The sequence below is a fragment of the Gaeumannomyces tritici genome (genome assembly GCF_000145635.1).
Source record: "Gaeumannomyces tritici R3-111a-1 unplaced genomic scaffold supercont2.6, whole genome shotgun sequence".
NCBI classification, from domain to species: Eukaryota; Fungi; Ascomycota; class Sordariomycetes; order Magnaporthales; family Magnaporthaceae; genus Gaeumannomyces; species Gaeumannomyces tritici.
In genome coordinates this window covers 1,047,612-1,070,383 of record NW_008804550.1, presented here as the reverse complement: position 1 = coordinate 1,070,383, position 22,772 = coordinate 1,047,612, and the positions used below count along the sequence as shown (strand labels likewise).

Genomic DNA, 22,772 nt, shown 5'->3' with positions numbered 1-22,772 from the left:
ATCGAACACCTGACGCGGGAATCACTCGTCTCCCGGCTCCTGCCCCTCACAACGCGTAGCCGGCCTCAGAAACCCGCAGGCAATTCTAATATGCCACCAAGAAGAAAGCGACTGCTCGAGAGTAAGTCGGCCAATACCTGACTAGGTACCTAGGTACTCAGATTGGTAGCCAATGCACAGATTTCGCGGATTATTTTGCTGAAGCACTCACACCACCAAGCGACCGGCAGCAATAGTTCAGAATACAACGATAACGATCCCAGGCCGACAAAGCGAACCACACGGCAGACACAAGCTCGCGCTCGCGCTCACAGCAGCCAGGAGTCTGCCGATGACTCGGAAGCGGCCGCGTCCCAGTACGTTATCTTGCGTGACCTGAGAGATGAAGTAGGCGCTTTTCTGACACCAAGGGACGGTTGAACTAGAGCGAGTGCTAGGAACACAGACTTCGAGGATGATCAGCTCACCGCTAGCACAGTCGCCAGGCAGATCACGGAGACACAGCAAACTATCTTGCAAGACCTAAAAGGAGCACAGACTGAGGGAGAAGAAGATAGAGACACGTAAGTTGGGGCGCTATGTACACCCGGCTGTCGATTCTGTCTTGCTTGCGCATATATCCCGTCAGAGGGCTATCCCCCAGAGCTGACAGCTCGCCAACCCTCCTAACCAGGTCTGCCCAGAGCGAAGAAGATCTCGCCGGGGACGCCCCAGATGTCTATAGTCGGGTTATAGCGTCCAGCGGTGGCAGCAAAGAGGAGCAGAGGCTCTTCCAGGCCACCGAGACCCTGTTTCACGCCTGCAAGTCGACGCTAGCCAATTACCAAAGTGTCAAACACGTCAACCAGGAGAAGCTGGATGGTAACGAGCAGCCACCAGACGATGGAAGCAGGCTCCTAGATGACAGCGAGGCCAAATGGTTGGAAGATACGCAGAGCCTCGATCAGATTGTCGATTTCGCACACATCTGGGCCAAGCACATCGCGATTTGCATGATCACGGAGGAACGGCCGCGTGATCCTGGCACCGAGGGCCTTGATGAGAAAGGGGAGATGGCCATAGACAGCTTCAAGAAGAGTGGCGGCGCGGCCAGCGGCACTGGCAGCTGGGGCAAAGCCCGCGGGGTGCAGGTGAAGGCGCTTCGCATGCTTGCAACGGGATCTGATGCGCAGGATGGGCGACAGGTGGACAACGCTACGTAATGAGTTTGAAGCCAGTGTGTTTGAGCATATACCCTATAGTAATGCTGCGCAAGACAGACGGAAGGAAATAATACGCATTGCCTTTTGTTTTGCTTCTCTGGCCCAGTCACCCAACGTGCCACCCACCTCCTGAGCATCAAGAACATGGATCAGCTGAGTCATCATGACAGGGAAGCAGCAACAGGAAGCGGGGCAGCTTGGCTTTTATGCTTTTATGGAGTCTAGTACCAAATTGGACTAGCGTGGTGGGAGGGTTTGCTTGCCCTACTTGGCGGGTCGAGGTGAATCCAAATTTCTTGCCTAGCAAATTCCTTTCCCCCCATTTTCGGCAGCATCACGAAAAAAAGAAGCCCAACGGTAAGTTAAGGCATCACAACAACCAGGTACGTGACCAGCAGTACTCTGCCTCTATCCTTCTTTCCGAGCATCGACTGGTCATCTCGGAGCTATCCTATTGTTTGCAGGCGCCCACAACTGACAATTGACCTCTCGCCGTCCGCCTTCCAGCCGCCAAAATGGGTGCCCTCAAATACGTCGAGGAGCTTCAGAAAAAGAAGCAGTCGGATATCTTGCGCTTCCTGCTGCGCGTCCGCTGCTGGGAAGTACGTTGAACAAAGACACCACCGTTCCGACTCGATCGATCGATCGATCATGGCTTTTTTTTTGGGCCGGCCGAGGCTGTCCTCTTGTCCGCCTTTCGACCTATTCCCCAAGCCTCGCACATGCCACTCGAATTGTTGGTCGTGGGCAGGCTGAAGGACGGTGCGAGAGACGACAAGCAGAGACAGCCCGTCCTCGATCTACACTCGTTGAACATTTGCTGAGAGTGTATTTCGCAACAAAAACAGTACCGCCAGCTTAACGTCATCCACCGCGCCTCGCGCCCCTCGCGCCCCGACAAGGCCCGCCGCCTCGGATACAAGGCCAAGCAGGGCTATGTCATCTACCGCGTGCGCGTCCGTCGTGGTGGCCGCAAGCGACCTGTTCCCAAGGGCGCCACCTATGGTATGTTGTGTTCCTTGTCCGCTGGCGACCTGGGAGCGGTGCAGACCGGTGTGACAGCCAAGTGAGAATGATCAGCTCTAACCCATACCCTTCCCCGCAATAGGCAAGCCCACCAACCAGGGTGTGAACCAGCTCAAGTACCAGCGTTCGCTCAAGTCCACCGCCGAGGAGCGTGTCGGCCGCCGCTGCGCCAACCTGCGCGTTCTCAACTCCTACTGGATCAACCAGGACTCCACCTACAAGTACTACGAGGTCATCCTCGTTGACCCCCAGCACAAGGCGATCCGCCGCGACCCCCGCATCAGCTGGATCGTCAACCCGGTGCACAAGCACCGCGAGTCCCGCGGCCTCACCGCCACCGGCAAGAAGTCGCGCGGCCTCAACAAGGGTCACCGCTACAACAAGACCACGGCCGGCCGCAGGAAGACGTGGAAGAGGCACAACACCCTGTCCCTGTGGCGCTACCGCTAAGCGTCTCGCTCGCTCGCCGTCTATGCTCCACGAAAGTGGACATGGCGGCAGCGGCGGCGGCGAAGACGATTGGCTATGGCAGCAGGGGGAGACCGGGACCTCTGGGATGGTTGCGTTATTACCTCGATTCGTACTTTGGTTTGGGGGGAAAAGCCTGGGCTTGTTATCGGCGCAGGTCATTCGGCCTTGGTCTCGTTGTATGGGGCGTGCATATCGGCTCATGGGAACTCTCTTGATTTTGGGCGAAGGGACATGAAAACTTCAAATGATAGCAAAATGAACAAGGCAGGCGTTCTCCTGGTGGAGATCCCTTTTGACGCGATACCTTTTGACATAGTGGCTAGACTCTGATACGGCAGTATCCGCGGCGATGAAAGCATGCAAAGTGATCATGTGTTGTGTATCCCAATATGTGCCAGGGCTGCTTCGGGAGCGACACGTCAACGATTGGGTCGGTACCAGTGTCGGTGTTACACGCTGCATGCGAGAAAGTGGGTAAAAGGCCATATTGGGGACTTATATGGGAAGAAGGCGCTCTCGCAGACCCTCTCCGCGACATCACTCCTCCTCCCAACTGCCGTTTCCACCATGCTTTGTTGGTTCTTCAACCACCAAAGCCGTTACTTAGGACCCCTGATATGCATGGCACAGCTGCCTCAACCTACTCAAGCCACTACCACATCTAGGGACTAGTAACCCGTAACTACATGTAGATTTAGTCTTATCTACTTCTAACCGGCTCTAGGAATAGCTTCTACTCCGATGATTATAACAACACTCTAGACAGGCTATGCAATCGTCTCCATGTAGCCCTGGCGCGCAGCGGACGAGACAGTGCTGTTCACATGTCCGAATTGCAACCTTCATATACGTATAAGGCAGTTGGGACTTGCCTAGGTGATCAAAGCGCTCTTGCAGCGGCATCGGCGACTTCTTCTGTGAATCTGGCAGCTTCTTTACGCTATAAAAAGACTCGCATCTTTATCTAAATAGCTATCGTGTCTGCTTTGAGCGTCTCGTTGACTTGGGTACTTTTTTCCCCCACCGTTTTGACGAGGACGGTGCGTCCTCGAGGGTCTATCTCCTGCTGCCATTTTGGACGACATAAAGCAAGGGGGCGCCGCCCAGACCAGGACTAGATACGACTATACCATGTGGCGGATGATACACGAGGTCAGCCAAACTTCAGACTATGCTCCCTGGGAATGCGAAGAGAGTGGTCATGACAGAATGTTATATCCATCAACGGGAGGTCTCCCTGTTATCATGATATCTCTCTTGCGCCCGGTATTGCGCTCGCGCTAAGCCGCCGCTTGTACTTCCAGTCTCTCGAAAGCAACCCCGTCCCGTCCCGAGGCAACTCGGCCATATGTGATCTGGATGGGAATCGGCATCGCCTTGGTCGCATATGTCGGAGTTGTCCTATCAGCACGCAGAAGCTGTAGATATCATATGTAGGTACCTACGACCTCCCTTGCTCTCTCCTAGGTACACTTGGCAATGCAAATAACATACATTTCCTTGTTCCTTCAAATTACCGCCCGAGCCTGGCCCCCTCCAGTCCCCGCTTTCACGATGGCGCGCACACGCAAAGATCAAAATGCCCGGACGACGCGGAAACGTGAACGCGTGCACCTGCGGCCGCCTTGCCAATTGCACCTGCCGCGTGCGCGCGCGCCTTCCTCCTCCCTAGGCCCATACCCCCGCATATAGGCACGTGTCCCGCAGTCTGTAGTCATCGAACACCGAGGACGCCAAGTTGGTGTAGCGGTTATGAGGATGGGTCGAGTCGACAACCGGGACCCTACCTGTACTCCGCTGCAATAGCCGCTTGGGTTCTGGGTTCAAGCCCCCGTAGGGGATCGAAGAAAACGGGCCCAAGTGGGAGGTTTCGTAGCTGTCCACCCTCGAGGTTGGGCAGTGAGTTTTTTTTTTTGTTTTTTTTCCTTTTTCTTATTGCTTTGCTCTCGTTGTATCTGACGTTGTTTTCGGATTCTTTATGAGGGGAGCAAATTCATGTCCGCCATCACTTCTTGCCAAACCCCGGCTCGTTACCCGCGCCGTTCTCGTGGATGTACCACTAAACTTTTTTTGTCACAAGCCATTCTGTTTTGCCTAAACGAATTCCCATGTTTTGGGAAGAATACGGAAGCCTTTGAGCGTCCGTTAACAGCCCGCTGGCGGCAATCGTCACGGTACCCTTCCCCCGAAACGCTGTACACATCCTCGAATTCCTCGCGGCCGATTTGAGCTGCAAAAGAACCCCTCAAGACCCTCGCTGCCAACCACCTCCCTCCGGCGTCTTTAAAACTGCGTCCATCGGTGGGTGGTGGCCTTGACAACTGCTGCAGAGGCAGAAGCGGCTTACGGCCTGGGCATGGGGCAACACGGCGACACATCGCATTTTGAAGATGACGTCCATATTCGCCAAGTGCCAACGCCCTAATGTCCCGTTGAGTGGACCTAAAAAAAACGACGGGCATCAACAACAATAGGGCCCGGCTTACTTCCTGGCACACGCACAACGCCTCCTACCGCGTCCATCTCACCTTCTGAGACGACATCTACTCCCGTCACGACCCGGAATTCTCAGGTCCTTACTTGGCGGAAGAGGCCGCACCGCCGAGCATCCCGCGCAGCGAAATAACCTCCTACTGCGCGCCTTGCGAGGCATCTCACGCGGCGCTCAGCGGGCTCCTACGCAGACACATCGGTCTCAGCGCGACCTCCATGACCGGGATCGCCGCCGGCTGCTCGACTTGGGGGCGTTCACAGAGCTGAAAAGGTAACAAGACCCATGTATGTAGTAAGCGTATCGACGTCACCGCGCTCTTATTTGCCTATATACATTTCCCTGTCTAAATTATCAAGGAAAAACAACAACAACAGCCTCTTTGATACCGTCCGCGCTATGCCATGCACGTAAAAATTCCCCTCAAGGACGCTGTCATAGACGCCTGGCCCTCCAAAACTCCGAATATGGGCGGGGATATATGTACATGGACATATGGGGAATAAAGAAAAGACAAGAAATCAGTCGGGATGCGGGAACTCGTCCTCGAGCTGCAGGCGCACACCGACGTTCATGCTAATCAGCTCCTGCACTAGCAGCTTGGCAGCGTAGGGCATGGTCATGGCCGTAACCTCACGGGTACTCTTGCAGGTCTGGCAGTAGCCCTTGTAGCCAAAGAGGCCGCAACGCTGGCAAATGTCGATGCTGGTAGCGTCCGACGACAGCATGAGGCGCTCGAGCAGGAGCTGCGAAGCGCCGTAGGCGATCAGGCAGTCGCGCTCCATCTCGCCCAGGCGCAGACCTCCGTCCCTGGATCGACCCTCGGTGGGCTGGCGCGTCAGGATGGCGCGGGGGCCCTTGGCGCGCGAGTGCATCTTGTCCTGGACCATGTGCTTGAGGCGCTGGTAGTAGATGGGGCCGTTGAAGATGTAGGCCTCGAGCGGCTCGCCCGTGATGCCTGACGTGAAGTAGTCCTTGCCCTCCCAGCTGAAGCCGTGCCGGACCAAGGCCTCGCCCATCTCCTCGACGGGGTGGGTGCGGAAGGCGTCGCCGTAGCCGTACCGCTTCTCACCCTCGACGACGCTGGCCTTGCCCGTCAGACACTCGAACAGCTTGCCGACCGTCATTCGCGAGGGGAAACCGTGTGGGTTCATGATAATGTCGGGCACCAAGCCCGAGTCCTGGAACGGCATGTCCTCCTGGTCGACGATGATGCCGACCACGCCCTTTTGGCCGTGGCGCGACGAAAACTTGTCGCCCAGCTCGGGACGGCGCGTCTGGCGCGTCTGGACCTTGACCAGGATGTGCTCCTTCTCCGTCTGCGACACCATGACCTTGTCAATGTAGCTAGGATCCGGGGTACGGTATGATATGGAGGTGTCGCGGTAGTCGTTGGAGCCCACGTCGTTGCCGATCCCCGTTGACCCTTGATCGATCGGGGTAAGCTTCTTGATCATGACCTCGCCCGCATGGATGCGGTAGCCAACTGTAGCGAGCCCGTCGCCGTCGATGGCCACGTTCTTGTCCGTGTGCCGGCCAGTGGCCTCGTCAATCTCTGGGCGCCCAATCTCCTCGCTCCGGTTGTTGGCGTATGTCTGCAGCTCCGCCGTGTGCTTTCGGAAGACCTGGCAGCGCCCGAAGCCGCGGTCGACGGACGCCTTGTTCAGCACCAGCGCATCCTCGATATCATAGCCTGAATAAGACATGACGACGACGGTTGCGTTCTGGCCAGCTGGTAGCTTGTCGTAATGGATGAGCTCGATGGTCTTGCTAATCACCATGGGCCGCTGCGGATACACGAGCGTGTACAACAGGGTGTCTATTCGGTTAAACTGGTTGTAGGCGATGGCGCCGATAGCTTGTTTACCCATAGCGCACTGGTACGTGTTTCTGGGAGACTGGTTGTGGTGTGGGAAAGGAATGAGGCCGGCAACGGCACCCAGGATTGTGAAGGGCTCGATCTCCAGATGAGTGTGTGCCGGCGTCACATCCTTCTCGTAGAGCGCGACGAGTGTGTCGTTCTCCTCGTTGACGTCCAAGTACTCGACAATGCCCTTGTTCAGGAAGTCATCAAACTGGGCCCTGCCCTGCCGCAGCATCTCGAGGTGTTCATCCCGGACGTTGGGCACGCCGTTCTGCACGATTATGTATGGGCGGCAGATGCGGCCCTCGTCGGTTGCAATATTGACGGTGGAGAAGTGGTAGTTGATGTTTATGCTAACAAAGGGCGACAGGAAACCTCTCCGGCGCATTGTCCGGAACTTGCGCGCAAACTCCTCCGGGTTGGCCGTTAGAGCGAATGGTGTGCCGTTGACATTGACCATGTAGCTGCCTGGTCGGTGCATCTCGGAGCCAGAGAAGTTTATGAGCGACTCGGCGCCCGAGTCCAGGCTAAGAATCCACTGCTTGACGGGCTCTTCGGGGAACTGGGTAGTGATGTGCGTCATCATGGCCAAGTTCTTCACCAGACCGCACGCCTCTCCTTCGGGCGTGTCCGACGTACACAGCATACCCCATTGCGACGGTTGCAGCGCGCGAGGTCCACTGACCTTGCGTGTCTTCTCGAACTGACTGCTGATACGCGTCATCATGCCAAGGGCACTGATGTAGCTCAGCCGGCTCAGAACGTGCGTCACACCGGCACGGTTCATGTTGAAACGCTTGACGGACCAATTGCCCGACGAGATGGACCGGTTCATTCCGGCAGTGATGTGGCCCGAGGTGGCCGTGATGGAGTTCAAGGGGTCAAAGGGCACGCCACGGTTAGACTTGCGCAGCACCTTGTCTATGTTGAAGCGGAGATCGGTGATGAACTTCTTGAAAAGATCCTCAAAGAGGAGCGACAACATCTGGCCGGCCAACTCGAGACGCTTGTTGCCGACGAAATCGCGGTCATCGACAAGCTTAAAGTCTTGGGCGGCCATGAGAACGCGACGCACCATCATGGCGACGTAGATGGCCTTGGGGTAGAAGTCAAGGCCCACGATGGGCACGTGGCCGATGATCATGTTGGCTAAAGCCTCGAGACCCTCCTCTGTGTTGTTTCGACGGGCCATGCCGCCGCTGCCAGGCATCTTGGTACGGATTGAGCCCGCCTTGACGCGAACTCCGACATACTCCAGAGCCTGATGCTGGGTAAAGACGCCAGCGCGCGTGGCCTCGTCGAAGTTGACGGCGAAGTCGTCCTGGTACCGGGCGTCCTCGCCCGCTACGAGCTGCATGATCTCGTAGTCGGGAAGACCGCCAAGGGCCTTGAGCACGATGACGATGGGGATGGGCTCAACGAGGGTGTTGTGATTCAGGGAGATGCGCTCCTTCTTGAGCGTAACATACGTCTTGGACTTGCGCTCGTGGGTGGAACTGGTGACTGAGGCAGTGATGATGTTGTTCTTCTCATCAGCCTCCACAATTACACGGTTCTTGCTGAGCTGCTCCTGGATGAGGATGACCTTTTCCGTGCCGTTGATGATGAAGTAGCCGCCCGGGTCGAGCGGACACTCGTTCATGTCCTCCATCTCCGAGTTGGTGGCGCCGCTCAGCCAGCACTGCGAGCTCTTGAGCATGATGGGCATGCGGCCCAACGTCACGTTGCGGCGGATGACCTTCTTCTTGTCGCGGAAGTAGGCGATGTCGACCTTGATGGGGGCGGCGTATGTCATGTCGCGCAGGCGGCACTCCATGGGCGACACCTCGTTGTGCGCCTTGAAGTCGGTGAACTCGGCGCGACTAGGCTTGCCGACGCGGATGTCGGTGAACTCGAGGAAGAAGCCGCTCTCGACATCGCTGCGCACGATGCGGTTCGCATTAACGATCTCCTTGATCTCATGGTTGATGAAGAAGTTGTACGAGTCGATGTGCCTGTGTAAGGAGAAGGGTGGTGAGCGGTAGTTCCTCTGGTGAGTATTTATCTCCAACAATACTCACTGCTTTACGAGGCCCTTGACCTTGAGAAAGGCCGGCAGCAGCTGCCACTTGTCTTTGGCCGTCGAGATCGGGTCCGTCAGCTTCTTGCCATTGTAGAAGGGCTCCAGCAGGGCTTCGAACCCGTCGTCGACAACAGTCATGTTTGCTGCGACGCGGGGACTGGCATGCTATTTGTGCTGCTATTTGCTACTTTTTGCTACTTCTTGCTCTCCACGGCGCGAACAATTTTCTGCGTCAGTCGCGATGCGTCGTTGCCAACCAGGTTCCCCGCCGCCACTCTTTTTTGATGGGTCCCTGCTCGCGCCGCGAAATGATAAGATAAGAGCTGTTCTTCCCCATTGGGATTCCCCACTTTCCTCTGCCATGTCCCATCTCCTCCAGGCGACCGACATACCGCGATACCATCTTCTAGGGTACCTCACAAGGTACCTACTTGACTTTATCAGTAGGGCCCAGACGCCTCCCTCGCTCATGACCTGAAGCAGCGTGGATTCGCCAGACCAGGAGCATCGCTTGTTGCCCCTCTTCCTAGCCGCCTTCGACTTCGGTTCAAGCACACCAACTCGTCCAGGCAGATCTTTCCCTTCGTTTCAGTATCCCGCCCTTCCCGTCCACAACGCCGTCATGCGTCGTGCGACACGGCAGCAAGGGGAACAAGACGCAGTGAATGCAAGCTCTTGCATCCGCCCACCAGCCCTGCATTCTCCCTTGCCGAGGGTGGGCTTGCCCTGCTAACCTTATTGTAGTACGCTTTTGGCACGCCGTCCGCGGGATAGTTCGCCTGTGTCCATATCGAGATGGTAGTATCGGCGCCTGGCATAGACTTGTATGACCGTCACTGAGTAGGTGAGCAGTCCACGGACGAACCCAACCGCCGTCGTCAACCTGCACGAGACTACCTAGGGATGTCGCCGTGTACTGCCTACCTCCCTAAGTAGGTACCTTGCCGCCAAAGCGTGGCGGCAGCAGGCAAACGCCCATCTCTGGTTGCCCCGCCCCCGCGCCGTCATCGGCGTGCTCGCCGTCAGTTCCGACGCACCCCAACCGGAAAGCCCCTTGGCCAGCAGACGCAGCCATGAGGGTCGTCCTATTCCAAGGGCCAGTAGGATGGAGCCCGTACTGGGCGGCCACGACGACGAGCATCGACCCCATTGTTCTTTCTTTCTTTTCTTATCACGCCAGCCCCACTTAGGACACACATACAACATGATGTATGGCCATTGGGAGCCTCTGGACGAGCCAAGAAGCAGGAGTGGCCAGGCCTGGGTCGACGAAGCAAGCGCTTCACACCATATCGCGTGTCTAGACCTCTCGTCTCCTCGGGGGGACATTCGAGAAACAGCACTTCTTGCTGCGGTGTAATCCTCCTGAACAGACCAGGTACGGTGCAGCACCTACACGTAGCCCCTCCCAGGGTCCGCATTCACCGCTCCCCCTCTAGCCAACGGAATTCGGGTAGCCCAAAAGGGTCGACTGGGAGGCTGCAGTGGCAATTGGTGATTGGATGCATATGCACGCACATGCCGTCCCTTGGATGGAGCATCGTGGGCTCCGCTCTTGATGAAACGGGGCCAGACTCCTGCCTTTCTTTTTTCCATCCCCCCTTCTTGTCGTTGTCGTGTCTTTTTTGTGATGCTTTTCTTCTATTCGGTCCTCAGAGACGCCCTACTATTCGGCAGGTGGGGGACAGCGACGGCGTCTGGGGCTGGAACAAAAGAGCGGTGAGTCGGAGGCTTTGACGAATACAGTAACGATTATACAGTGCAGGCTCGCCCAAAACCAAACCACCAAGCCTCGCCATCGCGGGGGGTTTCCAACTGCCAGCGGCTTGCTGGACTCCAAGGATAGGGCCGGAAAAGGCAACGGGAGGAAACTTGGCAACTAGTAGTGACGCTGTCAACGCGGGTTGCGCGGCTAAGGGTACGCCAGCCGACGCCGGTTGGCTATGGAGTACCGACCGCCTTGGAACAGACAGGGCAATGAATGGTCAATGGTGCTTGTGCCTCGGCTGGGTGCTCTATGTTTGTCACCACCTCAGCTTGGAGATGAGGCTCCCCAAAACGCCCCAGGATATGTGCCCACGGCAGCGCGCGATTCAATCAGGAGAACGGGACGGTCTTCACCTCTCACCCTCTTGACCTCGTTTCCATCTAGTGTGCACTTTGACAACTGGACATGCATCAGGGCTCCCGCGTTTGACTCGCCAACAGGTCAGGCGAGCGACAGGACAGGAGACATGCTTGCGGGAGCGGGATCCCCGGTTGCTCCTACGGCTAGAGGGTAGGCTACTCACGTTACCTGCCTATTTGGTGTAGACAAAAAAGGGAGACGGACGGAATGACCGTTGTCACGTCGATACCGAGAGTTCCAGACCAGGCAGCCCGGGCCTCGACCGTCGGGTACCGTGGCTTTTGTTCGTTTCCGGAATGACGGGTGCCCAACAGCCACAAACGGCAGGTGTTTGATAGTCGGCAAGCCGTCCCATCCTGACTTGTTATTGATGTGTGTGGGGGGTTTTTTTTTTTGGGATGGGGAACAGGGAGCCGGATAAATGCTACTCAATGTAGAAACACCATTTATCCGACCATCGTAAGGCACAATGAGCACGAGCTAGGCAAGCCCACGCAGCGGCTGGCGACTGGCTGAGGCAGAAGGGCGGCGGCTAGCACCGCCCAAGTCCAACAATCCCAGCTCCCGACGCCAAGCTTTTGGAGGGGTTTACGTTTTGCATAAGCAAAGCAGATCAGGTACTATACCTAGGTTCTGACACGATGCCTTGGACACGCTGATTTATTTTTCCGAGAATACGGGGCTACGGGCACTGTAGGCCAGGAGCATGTTGGTCGGCCTTGTCTTTTTATTCTTGTTTTCTTTGTTCTGGGAGCCTTGCCCTGGCCACCCAGGGGTGGAGGGGCCCTGCCAGTCAGGGAGCAGACGGGCAGCCGGCGCACGCTTACATCACACACCTGCCCTTGCCCATGAACGCTTCGGTAGCGGGCTACCGCTGACACGATGTCGCCATGCGTCGGACCTTTTTTCTTTTCTTTTTTTCTTTTTTTTCTCTCTCTCTCTCTCCCTGCTCCTTCTGTCATGGATCCCGGCCTAGTGTCGTGACGGAAATGTGCTGTGGCTGCTTGTTTGCACCGGCGGCTACCCGCCCTGTCGCGTGTGCTCAGAATAGGCACAATGGTGTCCCTTCGGTGTTCACCATGAGGATAAAGCGAGGTATGATCACCTTTGATTGCAGATCCCGAACCCAGCTCCTGTTTGCATGCCTCGGAGCGTGGGTTCGTTCGGGGCCAGGAAGGGGAGCGATTTCTATTATCAGATGGGAATATCAATCAATTCGGCAATCACCTGACATCTATGGCCGCCAACCCTTGCAGGTGGGTGAGAGGTGTGTGAGCCTAATGGGACTTTTCGTCTCGGCTGGGAAATCCCCGAGGAGGGAAAGAAATGGATGGGCAGAAAAGCGAATCGAGAGGGCGCGAGATATGTATGGGCTCGAGAAAGGTGCACGCGCCATTGGATTCTCTGCGGTTTCCTCAAACTTGGTACGACCAGCGAAGCGCAACGGACTCTGAGAGGGGGTGGGCAGGCGCTTCTAGTCTAGGTAGCTCGTGGCGCGGTGTTCCGCGGGGGCACTGATGCGGTTCCTTCCTGTCCCGACAGATTAACAGATGCGCCTTCTGCCCCCGATGGTCGTTCGTAGCCTGCTCCATGTTGCCAAATAAAATAAAAACACCAGGGAAAAATCCAGAAGGGTGCCAGTTGTGTCCTGTAAGCCGCTGGCAGGGGTGTATGGACAAGGGAAGGCGGGCGACGAGGGCGGAATGACCGACAGAGCCTTTTCTGTTTTGAGTTGAACCCGTGTGATGGGTAGGCATTCCTTGAGGACAAGAACGGGGCAACAAGACAATAGACTATCAAACAAATTAATACTCAATTTCCTTTGCCTTTAACCCCTTTCTAGTGATGGGCACAAGAACGACACCAGGCGCAGACGGGGCGGATTCGCTGGCATGAAATCACAAAGTCGATGTGATGCGAAGAAACAAAACAAAACAAACATCACCCTTGCGTTCGAACAAAAGCAATCACGGCCCGGAAGTTGGGCTGAGAGAACATAATGTACATAGCAACCTTTTCCAGCAGTCTCTCAATGGGCCAGCAACCGCGCCCCCCGAAAAACGGTGCAGCAAGAAGGCTTGTTGCTTGTTGTTACCTTTGCTGGCGTCTGACGGGTAAGCTGGGTGTGATATCAACGGCGGGGGAGCGTGAGGGGCGCTACCAGCTTCATCATTTGTGGAGGGGAGAGGGGGGTCTACACCGCTCGCTTCGCAGGACAGTGCGCGGGCAGAGCAAGGATGCGTGTGTTTCGGGCCCACCAGCCGTGATCAGAAACGATGGAAGCCGATGGATGGGTGGGCATGGGGGTCTCTTGTCTGTTTTTGCTTCATTACTGTCCGAATCTGGATGCTTATGCCTGGAGGGTTACGGTGCGCTGGTTGTCCTTGTCGGAGGGGAGGTGGGGGTCGAGCAAAGCAGGCAAGCCCTCCCTGTAGCCCGGGGCAGCAGACTCTCGGCTATGGACACATGGCCATGTGAGCGGGGCAGCTCCTGTTTCCCTCTTTGTATTTTCGGTAGCCTTGGATGGAGGGGTTCGGGGCTTTGCGGATGCCGCCGCGTTGGGCCAGCTGAGAGAGCCGGCCGTGGACAGAAACATGCCTTCTCGGGGAGTGCTCACGGTGCATGGCGCTTAGTGATGGTGTGTGTGTGGTAGGTTTGTGCTACACTACCCAGCCCAACAGACGCGGGCCTCCGCAGCGCCATCGACAGGAGCTTCGGCGCAGACTACTGTATGTAGGTACATATAGCACGTTAGGCTCCATGTCAAAGAGGGGGGCAAAGGGAGGGATCCATGGGATGGGACGGAGGGAGATTTTGGCTGCTGCAATCAATGCCGCAATCAAAAGCCACGCCCTCGAGGCCGGCTCGGGCCTGACATAGCGTGTCCAAGAGCAGAGCAGCGTAGGACAGGCAAAGTAGGGCAACGTCAGTCGAGTTCAAGCTTCCATGCCTGGCAGACGTGTCAGCGGCGCTAGGCGGAATGTCACTGGCCTGCATCAGCGCGAGTGGGCAGGGCAGGCGAGCAGGGAGGCAGATACCCAGACAATGGTAGAAAGGGAGGGCAAAGGGCAAAAACAAAAACAAAAAAAAATAAAACCTTGGAGCCGCTTTGGCGTGTTTTCCGATCTCTTCCCGGCCGCCCGTCCCAGCCAGTGTCCCTCGACGAGCCGATCGGGATCCCGTCGATGGCGCCCTGGAGCGAGGGGGATTGGCGGGCTTGGCTTGCTTTTGGTTGGCCGAATGCTCCTTCGCTGGCTGGGGCTACCCAGGTGCAACCCAGGTGAGGGCGCGGCATGGGGCATGGGTTTGGGGTGGGGAGGCCAGCGTCTAAATTGTCCACTTTTTAATAGCGGGCTGGGGTCCCAGGGTTCAGCTCTGGCTTCGATTGGCCGCGCTGGCCTCGTCCCGGGTCGTGGGCCAGGGGTTTTTTTATGGCAACCTCACTCGAAACTGCAACTCGCTCTTGTTGCAGCGTCCTCCAGTCTCGACTGGCCACGCTCTTTTAATCCCTTTTTGGTTCCCGTTTTCCTTCTTTTCCCCCGGTCCGGTCCCTTAATCCATCCCCTCGGGGTCACGAGTCCCTGCGCAAACGCCTCCGTTTCTTTTTTGTGCATCCTAGCTGTCCGCCTGGCTCTCCAGGCCGCAGAGGCCGTGTGTCAGTTATCGATATTGTATTGTTTCAACAGGTACGTATGTTGCTCACTGCCAACTGCCCACCGCCTGCCCGACGCCCATCTGCTTCCCCTCCCTCCTGGCGCATGCCCCTGCGCCGTGTGCGCTGGCCCTGCGTCCTGTCTCGATCGTCCGGCGCGTGAGGCTGGGGTCCGTCCCGCGCACCACAAGCGTGGCACACACGCAGCACACGCAGCACACAGGCACACACACACGCCTCCTCCCTCCATCCCTCCCTCGATGCCTCCCCCTCCTCCCAATTGCGGTGGGCTGGCCAACCGACCCGACTGCGGCCCGCGAGGGAGGCTCACTGGGGGGCCGCCACATGGAGGGGGCCTGCTGTCGAAATAAACCCCCTGGGCCCTGCTTGTTGCCCACAAAAATACCCACGGGGAGTGTGCTGTCGTAACCCGACTTGCAAAAACTCTCGGCGTCGTTCCCCTTTGGAGAGCCTCCTCAAAACTCTCTCTCCCTCCATAATAGCCGCTTGCTGACTGGCTGGCCTCTTTTCTTTTTTTCTTCTTTCCCGCCACCGCAGTATAATAGAGCTTCACCCCCGCACCCCCCACTCCTCGCAAACGACCGACTTGTCGCACCCGTTAGCCTGGCGGTCACGGCCGTGTACGAAATCAGAAGAGAAAGAAGCCAAACAAGCATCCATCAAGTCGCTGTGTCGCCGCCGGCATCTGCAACGAAAGACAGGGGTTAAAAGCAGGGGAAAAACAAAAGACCGAGGCAGGAACGGGCATCGACAACGAGGCCGCAAGGAAAACGGCGGAAAAGGAAAAGGAAAGAAAAAACGAAACCGGCCGAAACAAGAAACAGATGGACGAGTTGCGATTTCGGTCGCAACAGTCCCCGAGGAACGATCAGCACACCATGAACTCGCTCGTCTCGCCGCCGCGGAACTCGAACCGCCACTCGCAGAACTTTAGCGCCCCCCACGACCCGCGCTCAACACTCCCCCGCCGCTTCACAACCGACTCGGGCCGCGTGCCGACACTGACCAACATTGCCCCGCAGCGCGGCCCGGAGTCGCAGCAGGGCTTTGCCACCGATGCTGTGGGTTTCTGCCCCTACTTCCCCGTTGACCACGCCCCGGCGCTCCTCTCTCCTGGACGAGGCGGGGAGAACTGTGGTCTGCTCTGCGGGAATGTATGTGGCTGGAATGCGTGCTAACCCGGGCGTCTCGATGGAAATAGGCGATCCACAAGGTGCAATTGGTATGCGACCCTTCTTTGCTGCTTCTTTCCCCTCGCGTTGAGTCCGAGTTTGTTTCTTCTGGTCCTGGTTGGAGGAAGTGGGCGAGGAGGTGCTTTCTTGGCCTCAAGTTCGCGCACTGCGAATCCCGAGCTGCGGCCGGGATAGGAGGAGTCGTGTGAAGGGTGCAATGTGGAATAGGACAATGCCGGGCGGGCTTGTTATTGTGGTGGCTCTTCGTGAGGACTTGGAAGCATGAGACGCAAGCGGCTAACCGGCCATGAACCCCGCCCCGCAGCTAGAGAAGAAGCGTATGGAGTACGAGAAACTCCGGGAGCAGAAGCGGCGGTTCGAGGCAGAGATGCAGAAGCTGGACCTGCAGCAGAGGCGAGAGGAGCAAGAGCTGGCGGCCATGACGGAGGATCTTGGCCGGATCGCGGCAGGCCACCAGTCGGAGCCGACGACCCCTCCCGAGTACAGAGACCCGAACGCCGGGTTCCCCAACATATTCTCGAGGCCGAACCGATACTCGACCTCGAGCCTGGTGTCGCCCCCGGGCCTGCTGTACAACCGGCCCGGACGATCTGGTTCGCAGCTGGCCTCACCTCAGTCGGGCGGCGGCAACCTGCCGTTGACGCGCGGCTTCGCCTTTGACGACCAGCTGCCGGCGCGCTCCATGCCCGGCACGCGCAGGAACAGCGACGAAGACGAGAAGGAGGAGGCTGTCCGGCAGGACCCCACGAGCCACCGGTCAACGAACGCGTACGTGAATTTTGCCCGCCCTCCCATCTCGGAAAATTTGCCCCCGCGTTTCGAGTTCTTTCCCTCATCTTGTTTTGTTGGTTGCCGCGTGACCAGCGTCGAGTGCCGACCGACGAGGGCACCAGGCGGGGTGGGATGGAATGCAAGAATCGAACTTCCAAGTGGTTTGTTTGCTTGATTGCTGTGCTCTCCAATGGCTGGATGATCAGATGAGAGACTCAACGTGGGTCCTCTGGAGCTGGGTGAGGTTGGTGGTGGTGGTCAAAATTCACTCGAGGCCGTCAGGCAGCGTGGACGGCCCCGGGTGACTGGTGTTTGGCTGCCACCCGTGAATCTTCCGACGTCCCCTTCCTCTGCTTTGCATGCCACCTCCCAACTATCCAGCCCAACCCTACTCTTTTTTTCTACGGCCTCTCGTGTGTTTTTGTACCGTTGTGAGATTTGTATTGGTGTCCTCTACAAGACGGGGAGCGGCTGTTCTGTTGTCAATATCTCTCATTTTCTGGCTCAGGCCTGAATTTTGTACGGCCAGCTGGAGACGCGTTTCCACTTGTCACAAGCTTTCTCCTTCCGCGGCTTTCTCCTCCCGCGCTCCACCTCCCGCACTTGTCTCTACCTTTCCCACATAAAAAGAACCACTCACCCGACTTGGGAATCACCCGTTCGGTTTCCTCCGTTGCTGACCAGAAGCAATCTCCAGCTTGAATCGCTATTCTATGCCCGTTACTCGCTCGAGGACAGGATTCTACGACCTTGGCCTCGACCAGACCAACACAACGCGGTTCCTCTTTGGTGACGAGGACAACACTGGCGACATGAGCCAGTTCGCCAACACCGACGAGAGTTTCCCGACTCTGACTAGGCACGAGGTAAGTTCACTCTCACTCATGCTTGACATTGCGCGGCATTCCTACTTTTCATCATGAGCCTTTTGTTTGCCGCGGTGATGTTTTAGCTGTGAGCCGTGATGAAATCTGGAGGCCCTGGGGACTCTTCACTTTGCTCTCAGATTCCAATATCTCCCAACTCAATCCCGAGCACCACCCAATCTCCTACCACCTCCGGGGCTCTCATCCCACAAGAGGGAAAAAAATCACACACAGATTTTTCCAGTACCCCACTCCTTCTCTCACACAAAAAAAAGTCGAGATACACTGCATTCTCGACCACCAACTCGCTCAAGACTCACCAGAGTTTTCACTCAATCTCGTCCACTCCGCATTCCTCTTAAGATTCTTTTGTCTTCATTTTTGGCTCTGCTCTTTCGCGCCTTTACGCGTTGCCTTTAGCTAACCTCATCCGCTTCCAAGATGTCGGCCGCTGAGCTTCAGATGGAGCAGGGCGTTGGCGATAGCTGGAGCCAGGTCAACCGCCACCGGCAGCAGTCGCTGTCGTCCATCACCAATGGCACCTCATCTGCTGTGTCGGCTCAGCAGGGTACTTCGGAGCTTTCAGGCATGACGGCGATCACGAGCAACTCTTCGCTCCGCCGCTCCTTCGACATCAAGTCAATGGACATCAACAAGTACTACGCTGACACGGCCAGCGACGCCTCAGTTGCGCCTGCTCAGCATGTCATTGCATCGCCTCCCAAGCTTCAGTCCTCGTACTCGGCGAATGACGTGCCCACGGTTAAGAGCGCCGCAGGCACTGCTGCCGTCATGGGCGCCACGGCCAACAACCATGCCAATCAGCATTTTCACAATCACAATGCCAGCATCGGCCGCATCCCGGCTGGTGTCATGCACCATCGCCACAGCCGTGAGTTGTCGGGCGACAATACGGTGAATGTTGCCGTGAGCCGTGAGGGCGGCGCGGCTGGACCTTACGCATCAATTGGCTCTGCTCTGCACACCAATGCCATGCCCTACGGCGCCGGTCCCATGGGCCCTGTGTCTCAGGGCGGCCCTGCTCCAGCCATTCCCACGACGGGCCCGGCTCAGGCCATGCAAGCTCACCAGTACTCCAACGGTGGCTTCTTCCAGAGCGGCGGACAGACGTATCCCAGCCTGAGCAATGCCGTGACTACCTACCCCAACGGCCTGCCTCTGCTTGCCACCCAGCTGGCCAGCATGAGCCTCAGCGCTCCCTCGTCGCTGTACCCCAACCAAAACTACACGGGCTACGGTAACATCTACACGCAGCCTGCTACGCGCGACAGCCAGGCGCGCGTCATCCAAAACCGTCGCGCGCTGGATAACGAGGCTATGAATCGCTTCAACAACCTGTCGCTCGAGCAGGTTGGCGGAACCATCTATGAGCTGTGCAAGGATCAGCACGGCTGCCGTTATCTGCAGAAGCAGCTCGAGAACCGTCAGCCCGAGCATGTGCACATGATCTGGCTCGAGACCAACCAGCACGTGGTTGAGCTGATGACGGACCCGTTCGGCAACTACCTCTGCCAGAAGCTGCTCGAGTACTGCAATGAGGAGGAGCGGACGGTTCTGATCCAGAACGCGTCGCAGGACATGGTCCGCATCGCTCTCAACCAGCACGGCACGCGCGCTCTGCAGAAGATGATTGAGTTCATCAACACGGATGAGCAGGTCCAGATCATCATTGAGTCTCTACGCAACCGCGTGGTCGAGCTGATCCAGGACCTCAACGGCAACCACGTGATCCAGAAGTGCCTGAACAAGCTCAACTGCACGCAATCGCAGTTCATCTTCGATGCCGTCGGCAAGTCGGCCATCGATGTTGGCACTCACCGCCACGGCTGCTGTGTGCTTCAGCGTTGCATCGACCACGCTTCGGGCGACCAGAAGGTGTGGCTGATCCAGCGCATCACCGAGCACGCCGTCGCGCTCGTCCAGGATCCCTTTGGCAACTACGTTGTCCAGTACATCATCGACCTGAACGAGCCCAGCTTCACCGAGCCGCTTGTGGGAATGTTCCGCGGCCGCATCAGTGCTCTGTCGCGCCACAAGTTCAGCTCAAACGTGATTGAGAAGTGCCTGCGTTGCGCCCAGGACGGGTCCAAGGACATGATCGCCGAGGAGATTCTCGCTCCCGGCGAGATCGAGCGCCTGTTGCGCGACTCGTTTGCAAACTATGTCATCCAGACCGCTCTTGAGTACTCGACTCACTACACCAAACATCGCCTGGTGGATGCTATCCGGCCCATACTGCCCAACATCCGTGCCACGCCCTATGGTCGTCGCATCCAGGCCAAGATCCAGGCCTTTGACAGCCGCAGTGGCCAGTCTAGCGGCCAGGTTACGCCTTCGGACAGCACCCAGGGTCAGATTCCTGTCAACCCGCCGTCCCACAACCGCACCATGGGCGGTAGCAATGTTTCAATCCTTGCTTCGGGTGGTTTCGCCAGCGGCATCACTCTCAGCGGCCTCAACGGTGCTGGCAACGGTGTTCGTGGCTCGCAGCAGCCTTCGTCGGCATTCCCCTCGTCGAATGTCATCACGGTGCCGGCTCTGCAGCAGCTGGCGCAGCTGCCTGCCCCGTCTGTCCGGGCTGCTCCCCAGTTTGCGCCGCCCCAGTACGGTCGCATCAATCAGCATGCGCAGCAGGTTCACCAGCCGCAGGGCCAGCAGTTCCAGCAGCCTGCCCAGATCCCGAGCGGCCCTCCTGGCATGGGTGAGAACGGCGAGCAGACCTGGGTCTAGAGCTGTTTCCTGTCGTGCCCAGCCCTCCTGCATGTGCCTCTCGTCTCCCTTCTGACACGATCGGTGTTTCCCTTCTTTGTTGTTGTTTCTTTTACACAGCCACGACGCCCACGACACGTAAATGAGACTTTACGAGGGGCCCTCTTTCATGCCCGCCTCACCTATTTCGAGCATAAGCAGTCAGTCAAGGGGAAGTGAGAAAAGGAATCACGACTCTTCCTTTAACCTCACTTCCCTTTTTGTCCGGCTCTGCTTTGTTGTACACTATTCAAGGCTCGACAGCGACCGGCATCTTGCGTCTCCCATACTTGCCCTCAATATTCTCTTTTTTTCCCCTATCGAGGTGGTCCTTGACCTCCACCACGGGTTGCCCTTCCCATGCTCAGACAGCAAGGACTTGATCATCCCTGTTGCCCCAAGAGAGGTCAGCTGTGTGCTCTGTCTCGCCGCCCCCGGCGGGATGGCTCGCTCGCTTGCTTTTCGGGAGCTGGGATCGCCTCTCGCTTGTACACGTGTATCAACCACCTGACAACGCTGCTACAACGGCACCCCTTCGGATAGAACTTTCGGGTATTCCTTTTTTCTACAGCTCTCTTCGGTCTTTGTTTTTCTGACGCTCTTCCTTCTCCTGTCTTTTTGTCTTTCCGAGCTTGAGCCATTTCTTTCACCTTGATTCTTCGGTTCTTGCGTCAGGGCATGGCTTCCGCTGCCGGCTATTCTACTTCTGCCCTCGCCAACACCACTTTTCGATATGATGGGGTTCACTTTGGGAAAGCCACACCTACAAAGGTGGTTCTTCGGGACTTGGCTCTTTTGAATCAACCGGGTGGATACGGTACAACTCTTGGTTGGGCATGCCATTCTGTCCCTTTGTTGGCGGCAGACCTGCAGTCATCACGACGGCTGGGAGTGGTTTTTTTCATCCTTGGTCTTCTCTTCTGGGATTTTGTCCTTGTTGTCTTTTTTTTTTCCCCACATGATCTCCGCGCATTTGCTCGAGGGAGAGCTATAATTCTGGGACTGGATTTTTTTTTCTCTCTTCAGGGTCGCAGCGCACGCACTATTCGTCAAGTTTTTTTAAAATGCGGATTTCCCTTCTTTTCATCCTCATTTCTGCTTCATCTGCAAAGCACGGAAAAACATGGGAAAGGTGGTTTCGTCATTTTGAGGATGGATGAGAGGAGGGAGGAAATGGGAACGGCACACACAATCAATGTAGTCTATGTAACGTACGTAGGAAAGCAGAGGCTCTCTAGGGACTCTTGCAAAAACGAGATGGGGCTTTTCTCTCGACTGAGCGGGTTCGTTCACCTGTGTGCTGTGAAGCGAAGGTTCTAAGAAGGGGCTGAGAAGGGTGCTGACCTTACCTTGCTCTTGTTGAAGTGGAGTGGGGAGCATACTGCCTGGCAATGGGGGGTCTATCGGTCGTATTCATCCGAGTGCTAGGTCTATCCTGGTGTATATGCCAAACAATCCCTCGCCGGTTGTACAAGAAGAAACGAATAAAAAAAAGAACAGAAATGGTATCGCTTGCTCGTAATCCAGAGTCCCGCCGCCACACGGGCCGCAGTCGGTGATGCCCACACGGCACGCGCACATGTTCCAATGTCGTGACCCCGACTCACCGTCGCTGGCGAGGGAGGGGCCTCGTCAGCCCTCGGCCGCCCGCTTCCTCTTCTTCCCGGTCCTCGCCCGACCCCTCGGCGGCGGCAACCCGCGCAGGCCGGCGGGGGTGATGTCGAACTCGACGGCACCGTCCAGGCCCGGGCCGGACTCGGGCGCGTGTGGCGCGAAGACGACCTTCATCCAGCGCCGCCACGTGCGCAGCGGACTGCTGTTGTTGGCTGTGCCTCCTCCCCCTCCTCCTCCTGCCCCCGCGTCCCCGTCCGGCCTCCCGATCTCCTCCCTCTCGCCCGGCAGGATGGGCCGCTTGATGAGGGCGAGGCGGGCGGCGACCTGGGTCGACCACACGAGCCCCAGGCTCGGCGTCTTGGGGTTGCCGACGCGCGGCGGCCTGTCGTCGTCGCCGCCGCCGTTGCCCCACCCCTGCTCGACCTGCTCCTCCTCGTCGCCCCAGCCCGTGAACCAGCGCTGCTGGTGGTCCAGCAGCAGCGCGGGAATGTCGTGCGACAGGCCCGCCTTCATCGTCATCGTCACCGCCGGCTCGGGTCGCGGCCAGGCGGCGTCGCGCATGCTGGACGGCGGCGGCGGCAGCGACGCCAGCGAGGACGAGGGCGGCGCCTGCGACAGCGGGACGGGCGGCCGGCTGCGCGA

At 57.5% G+C, this 22,772-nt stretch overlaps 8 protein-coding genes across 8 annotated transcripts; 4 read left to right on the top strand and 4 right to left on the bottom strand.

Annotated features, from left to right (window-relative positions):
* Positions 1 to 90: 90 nt before the first annotated feature.
* GGTG_10741 (hypothetical protein) lies at positions 91 to 1,278 on the top strand (the record flags this gene model as incomplete). Its single annotated transcript, XM_009228617.1, has 4 exons — positions 91 to 121; positions 221 to 356; positions 426 to 563; positions 674 to 1,278. The coding sequence occupies 4 exons, from the start codon at positions 91 to 93 to the stop codon at positions 1,200 to 1,202; spliced, it is 834 nt and encodes a 277-aa protein (XP_009226881.1). The 3' UTR covers positions 1,203 to 1,278.
* A 204-nt stretch (positions 1,279 to 1,482) lies between these two features.
* Positions 1,483 to 3,046, top strand: GGTG_10740 (60S ribosomal protein L15). Its single transcript, XM_009228616.1, has 4 exons — positions 1,483 to 1,585; positions 1,710 to 1,804; positions 2,051 to 2,207; positions 2,311 to 3,046. Exons 2-4 carry the CDS (start codon positions 1,718 to 1,720, stop codon positions 2,676 to 2,678), a joined length of 612 nt encoding a protein of 203 aa, XP_009226880.1. The 5' UTR covers positions 1,483 to 1,585; positions 1,710 to 1,717; the 3' UTR covers positions 2,679 to 3,046.
* A 2,397-nt stretch (positions 3,047 to 5,443) lies between these two features.
* GGTG_10739 (hypothetical protein) lies at positions 5,444 to 9,385 on the bottom strand. Its single transcript, XM_009228615.1, has 2 exons — positions 9,115 to 9,385; positions 5,444 to 9,048 (listed from the first exon to the last, which is right to left on the bottom strand). Exons 1-2 carry the CDS (start codon positions 9,252 to 9,254, stop codon positions 5,712 to 5,714), a joined length of 3,477 nt encoding a protein of 1,158 aa, XP_009226879.1. The 5' UTR covers positions 9,255 to 9,385; the 3' UTR covers positions 5,444 to 5,711.
* A 639-nt stretch (positions 9,386 to 10,024) lies between these two features.
* GGTG_10738 (hypothetical protein) lies at positions 10,025 to 10,266 on the bottom strand (the record flags this gene model as incomplete). The annotated part of the gene is made up of 1 exon (XM_009228614.1): positions 10,025 to 10,266. The coding sequence occupies one exon, from the start codon at positions 10,264 to 10,266 to the stop codon at positions 10,045 to 10,047; it is 222 nt and encodes a 73-aa protein (XP_009226878.1). The 3' UTR covers positions 10,025 to 10,044.
* A 2,789-nt stretch (positions 10,267 to 13,055) lies between these two features.
* GGTG_10737 (hypothetical protein) lies at positions 13,056 to 14,126 on the bottom strand. The gene has a single exon (XM_009228613.1). The coding sequence runs from the start codon at positions 13,838 to 13,840 to the stop codon at positions 13,595 to 13,597; it is 246 nt and encodes an 81-aa protein (XP_009226877.1). The 5' UTR covers positions 13,841 to 14,126; the 3' UTR covers positions 13,056 to 13,594.
* On the top strand, positions 13,867 to 14,380 carry GGTG_10736 (hypothetical protein; the record flags this gene model as incomplete). The annotated part of the gene is made up of 2 exons (XM_009228612.1): positions 13,867 to 13,893; positions 14,150 to 14,380. 2 exons carry the CDS (start codon positions 13,867 to 13,869, stop codon positions 14,294 to 14,296), a joined length of 174 nt encoding a protein of 57 aa, XP_009226876.1. The 3' UTR covers positions 14,297 to 14,380.
* A 321-nt stretch (positions 14,381 to 14,701) lies between these two features.
* GGTG_10735 (RNA-binding protein) lies at positions 14,702 to 21,802 on the top strand. Its single transcript, XM_009228611.1, has 6 exons — positions 14,702 to 14,930; positions 15,455 to 15,978; positions 16,119 to 16,139; positions 16,415 to 16,878; positions 17,579 to 17,747; positions 18,189 to 21,802. Exons 2-6 carry the CDS (start codon positions 15,742 to 15,744, stop codon positions 20,496 to 20,498), a joined length of 3,201 nt encoding a protein of 1,066 aa, XP_009226875.1. The 5' UTR covers positions 14,702 to 14,930; positions 15,455 to 15,741; the 3' UTR covers positions 20,499 to 21,802.
* GGTG_10734 (hypothetical protein) lies at positions 21,641 to 22,772 on the bottom strand. Its single transcript, XM_009228610.1, has one exon. The coding sequence runs from the start codon at positions 22,689 to 22,691 to the stop codon at positions 22,149 to 22,151; it is 543 nt and encodes a 180-aa protein (XP_009226874.1). The 5' UTR covers positions 22,692 to 22,772; the 3' UTR covers positions 21,641 to 22,148.